This window comes from Saccostrea cucullata, unplaced genomic scaffold (assembly GCF_032062105.1).
Source record: "Saccostrea cucullata isolate Sc308-1 unplaced genomic scaffold, CSIRO_AGI_Scuc_v1 ctg924, whole genome shotgun sequence".
NCBI classification, from domain to species: domain Eukaryota; kingdom Metazoa; phylum Mollusca; class Bivalvia; order Ostreida; family Ostreidae; genus Saccostrea; species Saccostrea cuccullata.
In genome coordinates, this window is record NW_026929623.1 from 202,852 (window position 1) to 221,281 (window position 18,430).

The 18,430-nt window shown below is 36.9% G+C and overlaps 2 protein-coding genes across 2 annotated transcripts; one reads left to right on the top strand and one right to left on the bottom strand.

Moving 5' to 3' along the window:
• The first annotated feature begins 601 nt into the window (after positions 1–601).
• LOC134281480 (limbic system-associated membrane protein-like) lies at positions 602–16,795 on the top strand. Its single transcript, XM_062763941.1, has 6 exons — positions 602–801; positions 10,267–10,331; positions 13,171–13,372; positions 13,823–13,981; positions 14,087–14,221; positions 16,172–16,795. Exons 1-6 carry the CDS (start codon positions 729–731, stop codon positions 16,546–16,548), a joined length of 1,011 nt encoding a protein of 336 aa, XP_062619925.1. The 5' UTR covers positions 602–728; the 3' UTR covers positions 16,549–16,795.
• LOC134281497 (uncharacterized) lies at positions 2,351–9,541 on the bottom strand. Its single transcript, XM_062763960.1, has 2 exons — positions 9,400–9,541; positions 2,351–9,303 (listed from the first exon to the last, which is right to left on the bottom strand). The coding sequence occupies exon 2, from the start codon at positions 8,630–8,632 to the stop codon at positions 2,351–2,353; it is 6,282 nt and encodes a 2,093-aa protein (XP_062619944.1). The 5' UTR covers positions 8,633–9,303; positions 9,400–9,541.
• Positions 16,796–18,430: the final 1,635 nt, after the last annotated feature.

Below are 18,430 nucleotides of genomic sequence, written 5' to 3' on the forward strand. Positions count from 1 at the left end.
AAATACATTGGACCAACACAAGAATTATAATTGTATAGTATTGGGTCAACGTGACGCCAACATGTAGGTGCAACTTTGCGCCGGTGAGCAAAATTACATTGGCCCAATAAAGTTTTCGACATTGGACCAACATAACCGACAACGGCGGGTGGCCCAACATTGGATCAATATAAGCTTGCTATCTCGGGTAGCATTACTTCTTTCCGAACATAACTTTTTAGTACTGAAAATTTTACTTTAAAGACACCCCCCCCCACACACACACTTTTTATTGCAGACAAAAAGTGTATAAGTCAATTTGGTACAAATGGAAAGTCAGATCCCCTAGCTAGTGTGTTAATCCCCATCATATAAGGTTTTATAAATATCTGTTCAAAAGAAATTATAACAACGTTTTCATCAGTTTTATTTTTCCATGACTTTTTATTTTCTTTATCCCGAAGAAGGGACAGGGTGCCATTTGAAATTTATACTGTTCGTGTCGTAAGTCGTTGTTAGTGCTTTACATGAATTCTCATTCTTGACCTTGTATCTACTTAATAGATCATACACAGGATATACAGTGTGGTTGCTTTTTTAAACGCTTTGCGTATAATTTTATAGAGGAAGGGGAAGTTTACACCAGCCACAGGAATGCACGACACTTTGCTCGGTACTGTAATCATAATTGTATCTCGTGATTGTAGATTTTTTATTCTAGATTTAGACACTATTAAATCGAAAGGACTATGGATTTTTTAACTACCTTCTGTCTGGGGATATTATTTATCCTTTATACAGTGTACAGTGAAAAACATCCGGGTATGTTCTTAATTTATTTGCTTCAGTTATGTATGATACAAAAGCAGTTTTACTCTAGGACTCAAAACTATATTTTCAAGATTTTACATCGAAAAATAGAGCTCTTAAATCGCGAACTTGATCCTTACGTCTATGGTTAGAATCCTATTGCAGGACGCGGATCGAGAGAGATACGTTGGATGAGACTTACAAACCAAGGTCCTGAGTCGCATCAGGTGATGGCACGAAAAAGATACCTCACTGCTCACAGGTCTGTTGGAAGCAGTTTGACATACATTTGGAAAACATATACTACGACGAATTTGAAAAACTTTGGCCTTAATCTGCCATATGATGCAAAAGTATTTCAGCGACACTTTGTTTGCGACTAAAATGTTTTATCAAAAGATTTTTTTTTAACTCATTGTTTAATTTTTTTCTTCTTATTAGAAAGGAAGAGGAAGAACAATTTTGTTCAATAGCCTATATTTGAAATGGATGCACAAAAACATGATCAGTGCAACTTGTTTCAAACATGTGTTACTTAAATTGATGGGGCAATATTTTGTAAATAATAACGGTCTTGCACATCTGCAATAATACTTTTATAACCATATCGCACCTCATGTGATACACGAGTTAGTTCTTTGTGTCATTTGGTTCTCATGTGGTAAGATGAAGCGGAAGAGAGATGCAAGTTAAAGAAGGAAAGGAGAAGAAGATTAGTTACCATGTCGTAGAGTAGGGTCTCCCCCATAGCCAGCTTTCCCGCCGGAAATCCTACTCTGTAGAGTATGAATTCCCCCGAGGGGAAATCTCACACCAGAGCCAAATTTCCCCTCTTTCTTTCTCAGAGTAGGATTCCCCCCCCCCCCCTTGTCAATATAAACCACAGACGCAATATTTTTGTAAAATTTTTAAAACATGTAAAATCAAACTGATTTTTAGATGGTGAATGAGTGTTTTTCGACATGTAGCAAGGATTTTCGAAGCATAAATTTCAAATTATGTTTCAAATAAAGAAATGTACATTGTAATACCAAAAAATTATAGCCCAATACTTCCACTCGTTTAGAATAACATTGCGGAAAACCCTTTGTAACGGCAGAGATGTGCGGTTATGGATCGGCCCTCTCGTAGATAAAATAAGGTTTACTTAGGTTTTAACTGATGAAGTTTAATTCAAAACAAAAATACGGGTATTCCCGCCGCAGTGTCACAAGATACCAAACTTCACCGTGAAACTGTAAACAAAAACAGTTACACAGATTCAATACATAGAAAACTAATAACAGCTAGATCGAATATGCAAAATACACATACAAAATAAACTCATTTACCTCCTTGTGCCTTATTCTCGCAAGGATGTGAGGGCTAGTCGCACCATGTGCTTGCCGCCATGAACATAAAAATAACGCAAATGATACAAGATTACCTCATTGTACAAAAGAGTTCCAACTACGGTAGCATGTGCGGGCGTAACATGGCTCCCCAAATTAGTGAATAACTAATTTTAACATATATACAATCATATAACTACTACAACGTCTATGAGGGGACACTCTAGTTCCTACGATGGCTCCTCGGTGGGGTCTTCCCCGGTCTCGTTTTCTAGCAACAATACTAACTTATGAACAGGTCTCTCCAGTGTAGAAAGCTGACTGTTTCTCTTGCCGTTCTTATCCAAACTGCTATCCCCGATAGCTAATCTAACACTCCGGACAAATCCATCCTCACTTGCATATGTCTCTATGACACGGCCAAGATGCCATTGATTTCGAGGTAAGTTGTCATCCTTCACTAACACAACATCTCCTGTCTGGATATTCCGTCTGGGCGAGGACCACTTTGTACGCGTCTGGAGGGTCTGAAGGAATTCCTTTCTCCAACGTATCCAGAATTCATTGGCCAAGTATTGTATGCGGCGCCATCTCTTACGGCAATACAAATCAGGCTTCTGGAACTCACCAGGTGGTGGTAGGACAACCTTAGACTTCATGGTCAGAAGGTGGTTCGGTGTGATAGGTTCAGGTGCGAATGGATCATGCAAGTTCGAAATGGTAAGTGGGCGACTGTTGACAATAGCCATAGTCTCACAGAAAAAGGTTCTAAGAGCCTCATCGTCTAACTGCATACTAAAATCCTGTAAAAGGGAAGAAAGCACATTGCGAACTGTCCTGATCTGCCGTTCCCAAATTCCGCCCATATGACTCGCTGATGGAACGTTCATTTTGAAATGGATATAATCACATCCGTCAGCTGTGAGAAACTGCTTCAAACGACTATCATCTAATTCTTCCAAAGATTCTCTGAGTTCTCTCTCAGCCCCGACAAAGTTTGTGCCTCTATCTGATCTCAGTTGTCTTACTGGTCCACGTATCGCTAGAAATCTGCGCAGAGCGTTGATAAATGAACTAGTGTCGAGAGAGTTTGCAGTTTCTAGATGCACGGCTCTCGAAGACATACATGTAAAGAGAACTCCATATCTCTTCAACTCTCTTCTCCCTTCTTTGATGTAGAATGGTCCAAAAAAGTCTACACCACTGTATGTAAAGGGTGCGTCTGCTGCAAGTCTGTCAGCAGGTAAGTCACTCATTTTCTGATCTTGTGTTTGGCTGCGACGTTTACGACATTTCACACATCTCGAAATGACACTATACACAGCAGAACTGCAGCCAATAATCCAATAACCATTTGATCTTATCTCATTCGTGGTAATACTTCGTCCTTGGTGTCTGCTGCGTTCATGAAAGTGTCTGATGATAAGCCTTGTAACATGTGACTTCCTTGGTAGAATGATTGGATGCTTAACATAAGACGTAAATTCTCCCTTCCGCAAACGACCTCCGACTCGCAAAACATCATTATCATCCAAAAATGGGTCAAGTCTGTAAAGGGAGGATGTCCTCCGAACGGATTTCTTCCTGTTAACTTCCTCACATTCCTTGGTGCTGTTAAGAAGTTTCAATTCTTCACTAAAGGCCTCTTTCTGAACTAATCTTACAATAGTCAATTCTGCTTTCTCCAATAATGCTACTGGCAATCCTTGCTCCTTGCAAAGCACTGCGTCTATTCCCTTCTGACAGGCGTCCTTCTTAAGTAATGACTTGAACTTAAAACAGTTCGCTATGAGTCTCTTTGCCTGGGTCCAATCAGAAAAACGATCCAAATGGTCTGTCAATGATTCATATTCAGTAGGTTCCACCTTTGTCTCAAACACCTGGCAACGCTTAACCTCTGGGTCATCGTCGGATATAGTTGGCTTGCTGACAGGCTGACCAGTAAATGGTAAACTGGACTCCCATAGAAACTTGGGTCCTCTGAACCATTCCTTCCTCTTTCGTAACTCATCAGCTGTAACACCACGTGATGCCATGTCTGCTGGATTCTCTGCTGAACTGATATAGTTCCACTGATATGGTTCTGTGTGATCACGAATCTGTTGAAGTCTGTTGGCAACAAAAACATGAAATCGTCGAGAATCGTTAGCAATGTATCCCAGAACAACGGTGCTATCTGTCCAGAACCATTCGACAACATTGCTAATTTCAAGCTCTTCTAGAAGTTGGGAGCTGACCTTAACAGAAACGAGCGCAGCAGTAAGTTCCAAACGAGGTACGGTTACTGGCTTGAGTGGCGTGACCCTGGATTTTGCCATAACTAAAGAGCAGTGTACTTGCTGCTTGTCGTCAATGAGACGAAGATATGAGCACTGGCCATACCCAATAGTGCTCGCATCTGAGAAATGGTGTAACTCAGCTACAACAACGTCTCCAAAGTTCTCCGGTTTTAGACATCTCTTGATTTCCAAGGAACCAAGCTGCTCAAGATCATTTCTCCAACATCTCCATCTAGGTCTCAAGTTCTCTGGAAGAGGGCTATCCCAATCTGTCTGGTTTCTACACATTTCCTGCAAGATTTGTTTCCCAACTAGGACGAAAGGTGCTATGAATCCAAGTGGGTCAAATACGGAACTCAAGGTCGACAAAACCCCTCGTCTAGTAAGAGGACGGTCTCTCAGTGTAATCTTGAACTGAAATGCGTCTGTCTGAATACACCACTGTATACCTAAAGTTCTTTCCATGGGAAGCTTGTCATGGTGTATGTCAATATCTGCTAGTCCCTTTGCTCTTTCTTCAACTGGAATGCTCTCCAAAACTTCCTTTGAGTTTGAGAGGAACTTGTGTAACTTCAAACCACTTCTGCTGCACAACTCTTTGCTTCTCTCTATGATGCTAATGGCTTCCTCTGGAGTAGCTACCGACTTCAGTCCGTCGTCAACATAGAAGTCTCGTTTGATGAAGTTCCCAACATCAGACCCAAACTGAAGCTCTCCGTCTGTGGCAGCTTGTCTCAAGCCAAAGTTGGCGCATCCTGGAGAAGATACTGCTCCAAATAGATGTACAGTCATTCGGTAAGTAGTAGGATCCTTATCAAAATTGCCATCATCCCACCACAAGAATCGTAGGTAATTTCTATGTTCAACATTCACCTTGAACTGATGAAACATCTGCTCAATATCACAAACAAAGGCCACTGGCTCTTTGCGAAATCTACACAAAACTCCAAAAAGCATATTCATCATGTCAGGTCCTTGCAGCAAATGGTCATTCAATGACTGCCCCATATACCTTGCACTGCAATCGAAGACTACACGCAGCTTTCCTGGTTTTTGCGGATGATATACACCATGATGTGGGATATACCACTCCTGACCACTATCCACACCAAGTTCCGTCTTCGGTACTCTTTCCGCAAAACCATTTGATATCAGCTCTTTCATAAAGGAAACGTAATGCTCGCTATACTTTGCGTCTTTCTCAAGTCGTTTCCGCAAGACTTGAAGTCGCTGAAATGCCATGTCTCTATTATTGCTCAGGTATGGCATTGCTTCTCGGAAAGGCAGTGACATTTCATAATGTCCATCACACTTATGAATCCCCTTTTCCATGATATCCATAAATTTTCTGTCTTCGTAGGAAACATGTTTTGAACTGCTAAAGTTCTCACTGAAATCCACTTCAAGCATCCTAACTACCTCTTCAGGGTTGATTACTTCCTTTATCTTGTTCCTTACTGAAAATACAACATGATCTTGCCTTGATGCTTCAGATGTACACAATTCTGTAGGCACGTTGCACGCAACAATACAATGACTAATTCCTATGGGATCCTCTTCCCATTCCGTTGAACTGTCATTCTCCATTATGCCTACTACACTCCATCCCAAGTCAGTGCGTTGACCATAAGGTCCGTCTTCGGATGGAACGATAACATCTCTAGGCGTCAAGGCCTTCACACAGTTGTAACCAATAAGTAATCCAACTTCGCAATCAGTCAGCGGTAGGAGTTCATCTGCAATAGCCTCCAGATGGGGCCACCTTCTCGCAACTTCCGGTGTCGGGATATGGGATCTGTTGGCAGGCATGATAGCTCTTGTATACGTCTCCGGTAATGTTATCCTGTGTTCACTATTGAAGCCACGCACAACAAGTCCTCCAATCTTACAACTATCTATGGCCTTGTTCTCTGCATACATAGTAGATAGCATGAGCTTCACAGGTCTACCTGTAAGTCCAAGGGCCCTTGAAGTCTTCTCCAGAATAAAGGTTGTATCTGATTGCGTGTCAAGTAGCGCATACACTAACCTCTCTCTTTCTGGGTTCTCTTTATGTGACACATAAACTGGAAGTATCATGGTACTTTTACTAGATGCTCCGGAGTGATTCATAAGTGTTGTTCCTGACGAATTTTCCTTTGGCACTGCTGCCTTATCCACCTCCTCTGTAACCTGGTGCTGTTCTCGTCTATGGATGTCCCCGTGTAAAGATGAGGGGTGAAACTTGGAACAAGTTTTGCATCTTTTCCTCTGACGACACTTCCTTGATAGATGACCCGAATGTAAACACCCAAAACACAAACCTTTCTGCTTTGCGTACTGTTTTCTTCCTTCCAGACTCTTTGCTAAGAATTGTTTACAGTCATCTAGTTCATGATTTCCTTCACACAAAACACAGTTTCTCACTCTGTCACTTTTATTTGCAACGTTCACATTTGCTGGCTGATTCTCGTCAACGTCTGTCAGGAAAGATCGTTTTCCATAATCAGCTGCACCTCGCTGTTGTATTCTGACATCAGGACGTGGTTTACTCGGCTCTGATTGGGCGAGTTCAGACTTCTTTACAGACTCTATGGAGGTAATAGGGTCTGTCGCAATCTTGGCTTCTTTCACAATAAATTCCATGAAATTCTTGAATGGTGGAAATTCCATTCTTTCTTCTCTATACTGTGTGGCGATCCTACCCCATCTTGTCACAAGCCAGTCTGGAAGTTTGCTCAGCAGTCTTCTGTTCTCTCTGTCATCATTGAGAATGTTCAAGCTTCCAATACTCTGCATGGCCGTATAACACTGCTTGAGAAAATCACCAAATCGCTGCAGTCCAACACCATCTCTCGAGCTTATCTTTGTCCATTTATCCAGTTTGTCACGGAATGCATTGGCAACAATGAATGGGTTACCATATCTTTGGTCTAGCAGTCCTTTAGCCTCCTCATACGCATCATCTGTTGATAACAGAAAATAGTTCTCTATGACATCTTTCACTGGCCCACCCAGATACTTCTTCAAATAATGTATCCTCTCTGAATCTGGAATCTGACGCTGCTCTATGAGTGTTTGAAATGATGCCTTCCAACTTGGATACTTCAACGGATCTCCTAGGAAAATGGTAGGTTCCGGAGGGGGTAAACGACTAAGACTCACTTGCTTCGCTAGTGAAGTAGCCAGATCTAATAAGCCCTGCTCCATGTGTTTGTCATCTTTACTAATGGGTGTAGGATTGCTAAGTGACTGCAAGTCTATGTTGCTTAAGGGTACTCTTGAAGCGGTACTAGTGGCGACATTTTCCTGAAGTGTGTGAGGAGTGAATACTGGAGGAATGAAGTTCCTATGTGAAATCGGTGGTGCTTGCGATACTGGTTCTATCTTTACCTTCGCTTCTGATGGCCTAACCTGAGTATCAATGAACCTTTTCACACGTTCCTTGGAGTCAAGCTCTGGAATCGAATGTTTAAAATCACTGTACGAGAATGGTTCATTACCTTCCAAACTCTCAAGTGCTTCTAACTTAGCCTGTGCTATATCAAGCTCCTTTTGGGTTCTGATCCTTTCAAGGTCTGCCTTGCGTTTTGCCTCTGCATCAATGTACCTCAGTTTTGTCTTCAGCGCCGCTGCCTCCATGACTGTATCTACTGACTTCCTGGAACTTCTGGAGGTATTGGAAACCCTCGTTGACCTTGATGTACGACTGCTGTGCGATCTACCTGAAATCCTGGAGACAGAGTCAAACTCTAATTCTCTCAAGTAATTTGTAATGTCTCTCATTAATGTGTGATTATCTCCTAGAATAATCTCGATCCTCCCCTGGTATTGATCAACTAAATTTCTGTACTTCTCGTCTTCTTCATTTGTTAGCATTTGTTTCAGTCTTTCAAGGATTTCATTCAGACTAGTCGTAATACTAATAAGAACGTCTCTTTCTTGTCTGATTGTAGAGGTATCCTTCGAATCCGAAATAAGAACTTCAATAGAAGCTGCACACTTCCGCCATCTTGTAGCTTTGAGCTTAAAGTCTGAGCATATCTGATCAACTTGCCATTCCAAACCTTTCATGGTCATCTTGCGCTCACGCATATTTAATGTATTGCTTTGACTTGTTTGTCCGGAGTCCTTAGACGTTTCCTCAGAAGTTGTTTTAACATTTTCCTTGTCGTTACCTGTGTTGTTGTCTTCCTTTGTTTCAGGGGGGATAGATGAAAGTGCATCTGTATAGGACATCTCTTCGTTCGACATGTTTGTAACACAGTTAGGGGGTCTAAACTTAGATACAATAAAATGTTACCTACTAGTTATGTGATAAAATATTGCAATAAAATATCGGAACCTTCCCCTAGCACACAAGGTAAATACATGCACATGTATACATATTAAATACAAATCAACATTTGCAACAAGAGTCAGTACAGTTCTAATCTAGAGCACAGTCTTGATAATTGTTCATATGCACAGATATAATAAATACCTAGCACTAATCAATGGCATTAATCAATTAATAGCACACTGTTTACTAACACACAGTCACAAATATGTTATGTATAGTAATGCTAAAATTGTCACTTTATGACGCAAACGTGTCACCATACAATTTACACACAGTTAATGTCATCAACATAAATCGCAAATTATGTTCCGTTCACAGTTACACATCATCACAGAAACATCATGTAGGATCGCAAATACTGTGAAGTCAGAAGGTAGTGGCGTCTTTAAGCTTCCATAGGTCACACTCACCGTTTTCCCCTGGTAAGGAGTTTCACTATAACGGCAGAGATGTGCGGTTATGGATCGGCCCTCTCGTAGATAAAATAAGGTTTACTTAGGTTTTAACTGATGAAGTTTAATTCAAAACAAAAATACGGGTATTCCCGCCGTAGTGTCACAAGATACCAAACTTCACCGTGAAACTGTAAACAAAAACTGTTACACAGATTCAATACATAGAAAACTAATAACAGCTAGATCGAATATGCAAAATACACATACAAAATAAACTCATTTACCTCCTTGTGCCTTATTCTCGCAAGGATGTGAGGGCTAGTCGCACCATGTGCTTGCCGCCATGAACATAAAAATAACGCAAATGATACAAGATTACCTCATTGTACAAAAGAGTTCCAACTACGGTAGCATGTGCGGGCGTAACACCCTTAAAAATTAAAAAGGTCATAATTCCGTAATATAAAAATTATTGAAAAAATTGAACTTTAACTCATCAAAATACACTCCCATACCAAGAATCAGCTCAGTAACATCAAATATTGTAGGGAAAAAGTACGGAAAACCATTTCAGACAGACAGAGGGACAGCTAGACAGGCGGACGGACAGACGTTTCACTGATTTATTTGATCTAAAAAAAACATTTGGTTTGAAAGTTGCTGAGAAAAATGAGATTTGAAAATTTTCCATCTTCGTATACAATGCAAGTATGTTCAGTACATCTGGTCACCATTTTTAAGAAGGGACACTAGTTACAATGTACCGCCTCTCCCCTGCAAAACATAAGTATAGTAATTATATTTTATTAGGAGAAAATTTGAAATCGCTCTATAACGACTACACAGAGTAGAATCACCCCCCCCTCCGGAAAATCGACTCTGGTGTGGGATTTCTGTAGGGGAAATCCTGCTTTAGAGCCAGTTTTCTGTGGGGGTTATCCTACTCTAGAGCCATTTGGGGGGGGGGGCATTCTACTCTAAAGCCAGTTTTCCGGGGAAAAAATTTTAGGGCAGAAAGTCTACTCTACAAGACCGGTACAGAATTGATCCAGAGGAAGGGTTAGAATTAAATGAAGTAAAAATAAAAATGATGAATGTCTATTTTATAGTGTATATAAGGATGCAAACCGAACTATCCATTATATTTCCAGTGCTTAAAGAATATGAGGTCGGCAAGGACTTGTTTTTGTACTGCACAGTCGAGAAAATTGAAGAGGTGAGAAATTTATACGTAAAGTTAAAAAAAGCAATTAACAACTTTTAAATAGTTTCACAAAGTTCCCTTTCTTTCATGTCTTACTTTTTAGTATTTATGTCACCATAAAACAAGTCGAGACATGTTATTGCTACACATTTTTAAAGATTGAAATCGCCACCGTTTCAATGGAAACAAACAAAAAATGTGGATTTTTTTGTTCTCAGAAATTGCACAGCGAATCTTTCTGAAATTTTAGAGGATGTTCCTCATCTTATCTTTTTTCAATTGTTCGATTAATATACACGTAAATGTTGGAAAAGGCTGGATTAGAGTTACGGAGCTCTGACAACAATCAGTTCCAATATCAGTGTTTGTGTATGATTCAGTCTTCAAATAAATGTGTTTTCACTAATCAAGAGCCCTGCTCTTTCACCAAAACACCTGATACAGGAAATTTTAATATATATTTTTTTTTTTACAATTTTATGAAACATGGATCCTTGCCCATCAGAACCTTGAGTATGGTTTGCCTGTTTATGCATATAATTTGCCTAGGGTACGACTTGGTATATCCCATCTTCCCAAGTCAAGAGTTTCTATGGCAAGCCCTTTTACTATTTATTCATGAAATAAAAAATTTCTTTCAATAAGAGAGATATCTCTCTAGCATAAAGAGATATCTCTCTAGCTTATAGGGATATCTCTCTAACTTTAAGAGATATCTCTCTCGCCTAAAGAGATATCTCTTTAAACAAAAGGGATATCTCTTTTTGTAAGAGAGATATCTCTTTTACTTAGAGAGATATCTTTATAAGCTAGAGTGATATCTCTTTAAGCGAGAGAGATATCTCTTAAAGTTAGAGAGATATCTCTTTAGCAAGGTTAAAAGAGATATCTTTCTAAGTTAGAGAGATATCTCTTTAGATATTAAAAAAGAGATATCTTTCTAAGCTTAAGAGATATCTCTTTTAATGAAAGAGATATCTCTTTTCTAGTTATCCTTAAAATAGAATAATTAATTCTTCACTTTAAAACGAAAGTGAAACAGGAAGTAAAGTCTCTATAATAGTTTCGATGTTATAAGAAAAAAGACTGAGCAAGCATTTACCCAGAATAGTATATGTACTGTGTAGACAAAAATGCTATAAATCCCTTACTTGAAACAACAAATAATAATGGCAACTTCGTTGACAAAAATGCTAAAAGTTTAATATTCAGGAAAACGAAAGTAAGCACATATAGAATCTCAAATTCAATGGACCGAATTTTCTCAGCTTTTGAAATAATCATCTATTTCTAATATGAAATCTAGACAAAACTGAATTACTTGTGTTTAATTAAGCTATAATGTAGAATATCATGAAAATGTCGAATTTAAAAATACTTTAATGTACTTCCGTGAATAAAAAGCTTACTTCTGGTAAAGGGAGAAGTCATTTAAATGGAATTGAAATAAAAATAATGAAGAGAGATATCATTTTGTAACAAAGAGATATCTCTTTTTGCTTGAGATATATCTCGTTTAGACACTTTGAAAGATATCTCTTTTACTTTAAGAGATATCTCTTAAGATAAACTAAGAGAGATATCTCTTTTACTTTAAGAGATATCTCTTTAACTTAGAAAGATATCTCCAAAAGTAAAAGAGATATCTCTCAAGGTGAAAGAGATATCTCTTTAACGTTTAGAGATATCTCTTTTCACGAAAAAGATATCTCTCAAGGATAAAGAGATATCTTTTCAAGTGGAAGAGATATCTCTCTAATAAAAAGAGATATCTCTCTAAATATAAGAGATATCTCTTTAAGTTCAAGAGATATCTCTTTCTCAAAGAGATATCTCTTAAAAATGAGAGACACCTCTTTAAGCTGGGAGATATCTCTGTAATTTTAAGATAGATTTTATTTTCCGAATAAATAGTAAAAGGGCTTGCCATAAGTTTCTGATCCACTCCGCTCCACATAAACCCTTGACCGAATAGATTAAGTTTGACGGGGATTACTGTCTCGCCATCTAGTGAGATTACACATTTTGAACTCTAATGACCTCTGTTATTGGCAAATCAGAGTAAACGAATTCAACAGAGAATTTGAGGTAATATTGGATGTTTGTAATAAATTCAATATAAATCAACTAAAACCTTCAACTTGGCTATTTAATGATAACGACGTTATCCTTGGGATTAAAACTGGCTTGCTTTTCTGTTTACAATTTAGTTTAAATTTAAATAAAACAATGATTTTGATTGGTTCATGCAGACTTGCATGAGACCAATCAGAAAACGCATTTCTAACCCCGTCAAACTTAGCCTATTCGGCCAAGGGTTTATGTGGAGCGGAGCGGATCAGAAAATCTTGACTTGGGAAGATCTGTACAGTTGTATATCCCAACTGATCGCAAGTTTGAATATTAGCTTTAGAATCAAGATATGTTACAATGAAATTTGCGTACTTTACAATGATTACGCATCATGCATGCAGACACATGCAAATTGTTGAGAGAACGATTGTTGGGTGATTTATATCCTATCCGATCTCTCACCAATCTATGAAATGTTAGTAAAGTCCGCAAATGTAGCAGGAAAATCTTTGGACGTTCCTAGGAAGACCACCTTTTCGATCCATCGTTGAGTAACTGTTTTGGGGAGATTCAAAAGTTTGAGGAGATCGTGGAGACTGTGGTGACATTTGGAGGATTACTAGGGACCTTCGAAAGATCGATGAGAGATAGGATATTTTTGAAAAGCTCAGCGATCTTTCAACGGTCGCCAACTTAATGTATAGTAAAAGGACGTTGAATGTGCAAATACTTCATGAGTATTTAAATATCTATCTTGATCTTTGTTTTTTTTATTTAGGCAATGTGGAAGAATGAAAAACAAGTCATAACAATTGGTGAACGTGTTTTTGGTGGTGATAAAAGAATCTCAATCGTCCCTAAGGGGTCAACTGGATATCAACTGAAAATAAAGGGAATGAAATCAGAAGACGAAGGAAATTACACATGTAAACACAAATCTAAGGCTGATATATATCAACAATATGCAATAAAGCGCAAGGGTAAATATATTTATATTCTATTAATGAATATCATTGTTTGCCATACAGCTCCTAAAGGGCTAAAAAGATACGGTTTTCACGAAATATTGGCATTGGAATAGTTGTGTTCAGTAGCGGATCGACTTGCAATAAGTTTCAGATGATGCGAGTGACCAACATTTTCTTAGTGAATAACCAGGGAGTTTCAATACATATTGAAATTTGAAAGCACATTTCTGATTGTAGGGGATGGAGTATATCTTTTCATTTTTCTTATGTTGTTTTCCATTTAAATATCAGTTGTTATTCACATATATCAAATGTAACGACAGTAACTTAATACCATTAACATTTTATGACAAATTAAGGTATACTTGTAAATGAGAAAGTATTGATCAAAATAAACTAAAAATTATTTAAAATTTATAGAAATTAAGAAGCATTTTTTTCCATAATTTCTTCCGTTTAAAGTCAAAGTATCAATTGCAAACAACACGTTCAGTGGATCTGTTGTTCGTGTCATGGAGAATGAGACTGTCATTCTTTGGTGTAATGCGTCTGGATATCCGGAACCCAGCGTCTCCTGGTATGTTATTGACACAGATAATTTGCAAGGCGAGAAAATAACAGGTATTTTGATTTGTTTTTTTTCTTAAACAAACAAAGTTTTGAAAATGTATGTCCAAAAAGTTGAAAGTCAAATAAAGTTACTAATAATTATTTAATTTCGGCTAGCATTGGGAATAAACGGAAACATGCTTGGAATTCAAAATGTGTCTCGTGACTGTGCCACAACATTTCAATGTCAAGCAGTCAACAGTTACCTGACAGATATAATAGCTAAACGAACCATCAAGCTGGTCGTCAATTGTAAGTCAATATTCCTATAACATTATCTATAATGGTTAGTTTTAATCAATGAAGCAAATTCATAAAATAGGAAGATTTACGACTAATAATATTGTCTCTCACTCCTTTTACACCTCACGCGAAATAGATATCATGACTTGTAATATGAAAACTAATTTAGGGAATAACTATCTTCAAATTTGGTATTTGCGACCGTTAATGCTGATTTAACGGTCGCAAACTGAGTTTTACCGGCGACGCGTAAGCGGAGCCGGTAAAACGGATGTTTGCGACCGTTAAATCAGCATTAATGGTCGCAAATACCAGATTAAAAGATTAGTTATTCCCATTCTAATGCAATTCATGTATTTTGTTTGTTGTTTACGTCTTATTTGGTTGAATTTTGTCACATGAAATACGTCAAGGGGCATTGTGTTTTTGCGTCGCTCTATTATGACGTCACAATGAAAAAAGCTTTCACGCTCGTTAATGCTCGTTTTACTGCTTCAAACATCAGTGCATTAGCCAATCAAAACTTGTTTTACAAAACAATTGCATTAGAATATAAATTAACACAAATATCTGATACTCAAATTACATTAAAGTCACAAGTCTTTAGTCTCACATAAAGTATCAGACATTAAGATTTATAATAATATAATTCCATTAAAAAATAATTGAAGCGGAACATAATGCAGATATTATCTGTAATTTACCAAGATATACTCACATACCAAAAATCAGCCCAAAATCTGCAAGCATTTAGAAAAAAAGTGTGGAAAGTCCTTTAAATTTAAAAATGCCGCTATTCCCTCAAAAATCAATGAAGTTGAAAGAAATTTAAACTCTTTTTTGTAACTCATCAAGATACATTTACATTACATAAAAATCAGCTCGATATCTGTTAAGCGTTTAGGAAAAAAGTGCGGAAAACCAAGATGGACAGACTGGCAGACAATCAGAGGGATAGACAGACTGACGGACAGCTAGACAGACAGACAGACAGACAGGTGGAAGCACTCAGAGGAAACCTATAGTCCCCTCCAGTTTCACTGATAGTATTAATCAGATTCTGAGAGTATTAAATTAGCAATACTAACCACTACCGGCGAGTGTAATCTGGTCCCCATTAAAAATTTAAAATGTTGCAATTCCGTCAAAAAACAACTGTCAGAAGCGGACCAAAAAGCAAAATTGTGATTGTAAACCATTTAGATACAATCACATACCAAAAACAAATTAGCTCAATATCTGCAAACATTTAGAGTGATAAAAGTGCGGAAACCCTTTGAAAATTAAATAGGCCATAATTCCCTAAGAAATCAATGAAGCGTAACGAAATTCAATTTTTTTGTAACTCGTCACGTACACTTACGCACCAAAAATCAGCGCAAGTTTTAAGATAAAAGTAAGTAAAACCAAGTGTAACAGACTAACAGACAGCTAGACATAGAAACAGACACACGGACGGACAAACTCAGAGGAAACCTATGGTCCCCTCCGGTTTAACGGATTTAATGGAAAATAGACAAAATGTTGAATGTTCATTTCCATTTTTCGGATGAGTCACAAAAAGATCAACTTTTTAACATCCTGATTATGTGCATAATGTGTTCAGAAAGTAAGGAAACTAAATGTTTCGACCCCCGGCTTTTAATTTCCAAATTTATGTAAAAAAAAAATCTTATCAAACTTTACAATATCTTTATAGAAACTGCAAAATAAAAATGAGAATTCTTTTTTATAGTCAACTGAATTTTATGTGAAGAGCGACATGTAAATATTTTTTATTTATATGAATTTTTTTTTTACTGGTAATCTTCCATATCCATAGATTGACATTTAGTCAACTCACAGAATTAGATGTTCCATGTTTAAGTAATGTTTCACAAACAAATACTGTACTTGTAATGACAATTAAGATATGACAAGCATCACCAGTTTTAGTTTTTTTTTTTTTTTTTTTTTTAGTTTTTCCTGAAATTTCTGCAAATGGCTTCATTAACGACAAGAAAATTTCAAGGCAAATTCTTCATGGAAAAATGTCCGATAAAGTTAAATTAACATGCGCTGTATTTTCAAGTTCACCTCTGAATGTAACATGGTTAAGAGATGATGAAGAAATTGGATGGTATTCAAGTCTAACCGGCGAGGATAAGAACAAATTGACCCACTTAAATCCTTATTCATTAAAATCAAATACCGCCCAAATCGAGAAAAGGATCATCGAAGTCGTTCTTACATTCCAGTTGGACACTGGCACTTTTTCCATCTACAATTGTAAAGCGGAAAATGAAGTAGGATCTAATATAAAGACTATTGATATTAGGAGGATTGGTACACGCTGATCTTTCTGTGTCAAACCACTACGAAGAATTAAAAAGGGACTAACTAAAAACTTGGAATGAGGGGGATTAATCTTACCGGTGAACACGTATTCCTTGTTATAACAATTAATGTACAGCAGAGAGTGAAAAAGGGATTTTGTTACAAATTTTGAAGCTACATTGTATATTGCATTGAATTTTACCCCAATGTGCAGCGGAGGATGAATCAAGATCGAAATGGTAAACGCTAATGTCTATGTCACTGTACATATACTTTAGAAACAACTGAATCCAGGAGGATCCAGAGAATATAACAATTATTTACATAAAGAACATCAAAGATAAATGAAAGCAGTGTGCTAATATTTGATTTGTTATTACTTTTTGTTCCATTCCTTTTATAAATTTCGGACGAAATTAAACCTCTTTTCAATATTTATATCGTATCTTATTTTGTTTTTGATTTTCAATGAACGTGTACATATATTATTAACTTATGCACTGTTTTTAAATGTTTCTTAATATGATTGAACCAATCTCTATATTATAGAGGAAATAAAGAAGGTTTGTTTGTCTGTCTGGAAGCAATATTCTTTTGTTGTTCCCAAAAATTATTGAATTTTTTTTTTGGTAAAAGGTTTTTCCCCCAAAATTTTCATGATAAAAAGACAAAGAAAACAGAGAAACAAACACACTACTAAACTCTAAATATTTACAGTGTTACGTTTTATTTGATACGGAAGCCCATTAGTGCCAACCAGTATATATAAAGGAAAAGCGATATATAAAAGCAAACCTCTATATATAAAGAAAATGCGATATATATAAAGAAAACCTCGATATATATAAAGAAAACCTCGATATATATAAAGGAAATGCGATATATATAAAGAAAACCTCGATATATATAAAGAAAACCTCGATATATATATAAAGGAAATGCGATATATATAAAGAAAACCTCGATATATATAAAGGAAATGCGATATATATAAACAAAACTTCGATATACATAAAGAGATAAATTTCCACTGCCTGACCTTTAACATGTTTAATGACCTACATTACATCGCCAACATATGATAAGCAGCTCCCGGTCCAATGTTTTGATTTCAATCAGTTGGTGTGGCTGTTTCAGGATGGTATTCAGCGTGTTGTGTTTTCTTCCTTTGTGTATCTTGATAATTATGACAATTAAATCTAAAGCTTAAACACTCTGTTCTACTTATATTTCAGACGTGTTGGGCAGAATTACACCAATGAGTGACTTTTTGGCTTAAAATGTATATTACATAGCACTAAATGTTGGGAGTCTTTTTCAATCGAAATACAATTCGGTGCAAAAATACAAATGTGTTTTATCATTCTTTATAAGTTCTTTAACGTTTTACTATGTTTTTACATGATGTAGATTTTCAAATCGATTTAAATTACGATGTGGGACAAAAATCCGCAGTTTAACATGTGAATGTGCATGCACTGACTCGTTTCTTTTTATCTATTAACAAATACTTTATTTTTTCACACCAAAAGACCCTTAAATTATTACATATACGGTAAAAATACATGTCGCTTCCTTCCCTCATGTTCAAATGAATTGGGTACCTTCATCTCTCCCCTCTCTCCCATTCCGATTCTTTTTTTTTCTTTTCTTTTCAATCAATGGGCGTACTCGTAAATTATTTTTATAATGAATTTAAATAAATTTGAATTAGGACATTAAAAAAAGTTCTTGTTAAGACCCCACGTTTAACATTATATTTTCATAAATTCTCGATTGTGAAACCAAAGTTAGTAAGTTTGGTAAAAAAAAAACAAGGTAGGTTGTAAAAAAAACGAAGTTAATCAAAATACATGTAAAGCCAATAAAACAGAGAAAATACGATACATATGTTACATTAAA

What these genes read in the sequence shown, in the direction of transcription:
- LOC134281497 (XM_062763960.1), bottom strand. Translation starts at nt 8,632, where the DNA reads ATGTCGAACGAAGAGATGTCCTATACAGATGCACTTTCATCTATCCCC.
- LOC134281480 (XM_062763941.1), top strand. Translation starts at nt 729, where the DNA reads ATGGATTTTTTAACTACCTTCTGTCTGGGGATATTATTTATCCTTTAT. An exon ending in CAGTCGAGAAAATTGAAGAG is followed by an intron (nt 10,332 to 13,170) that starts GTGAGAAATTTA and finishes TTTTTTATTTAG; the next exon opens with GCAATGTGGAAGAATGAAAA. An exon ending in GCAAGGCGAGAAAATAACAG is followed by an intron (nt 13,982 to 14,086) that starts GTATTTTGATTT and finishes AATTTCGGCTAG; the next exon opens with CATTGGGAATAAACGGAAAC.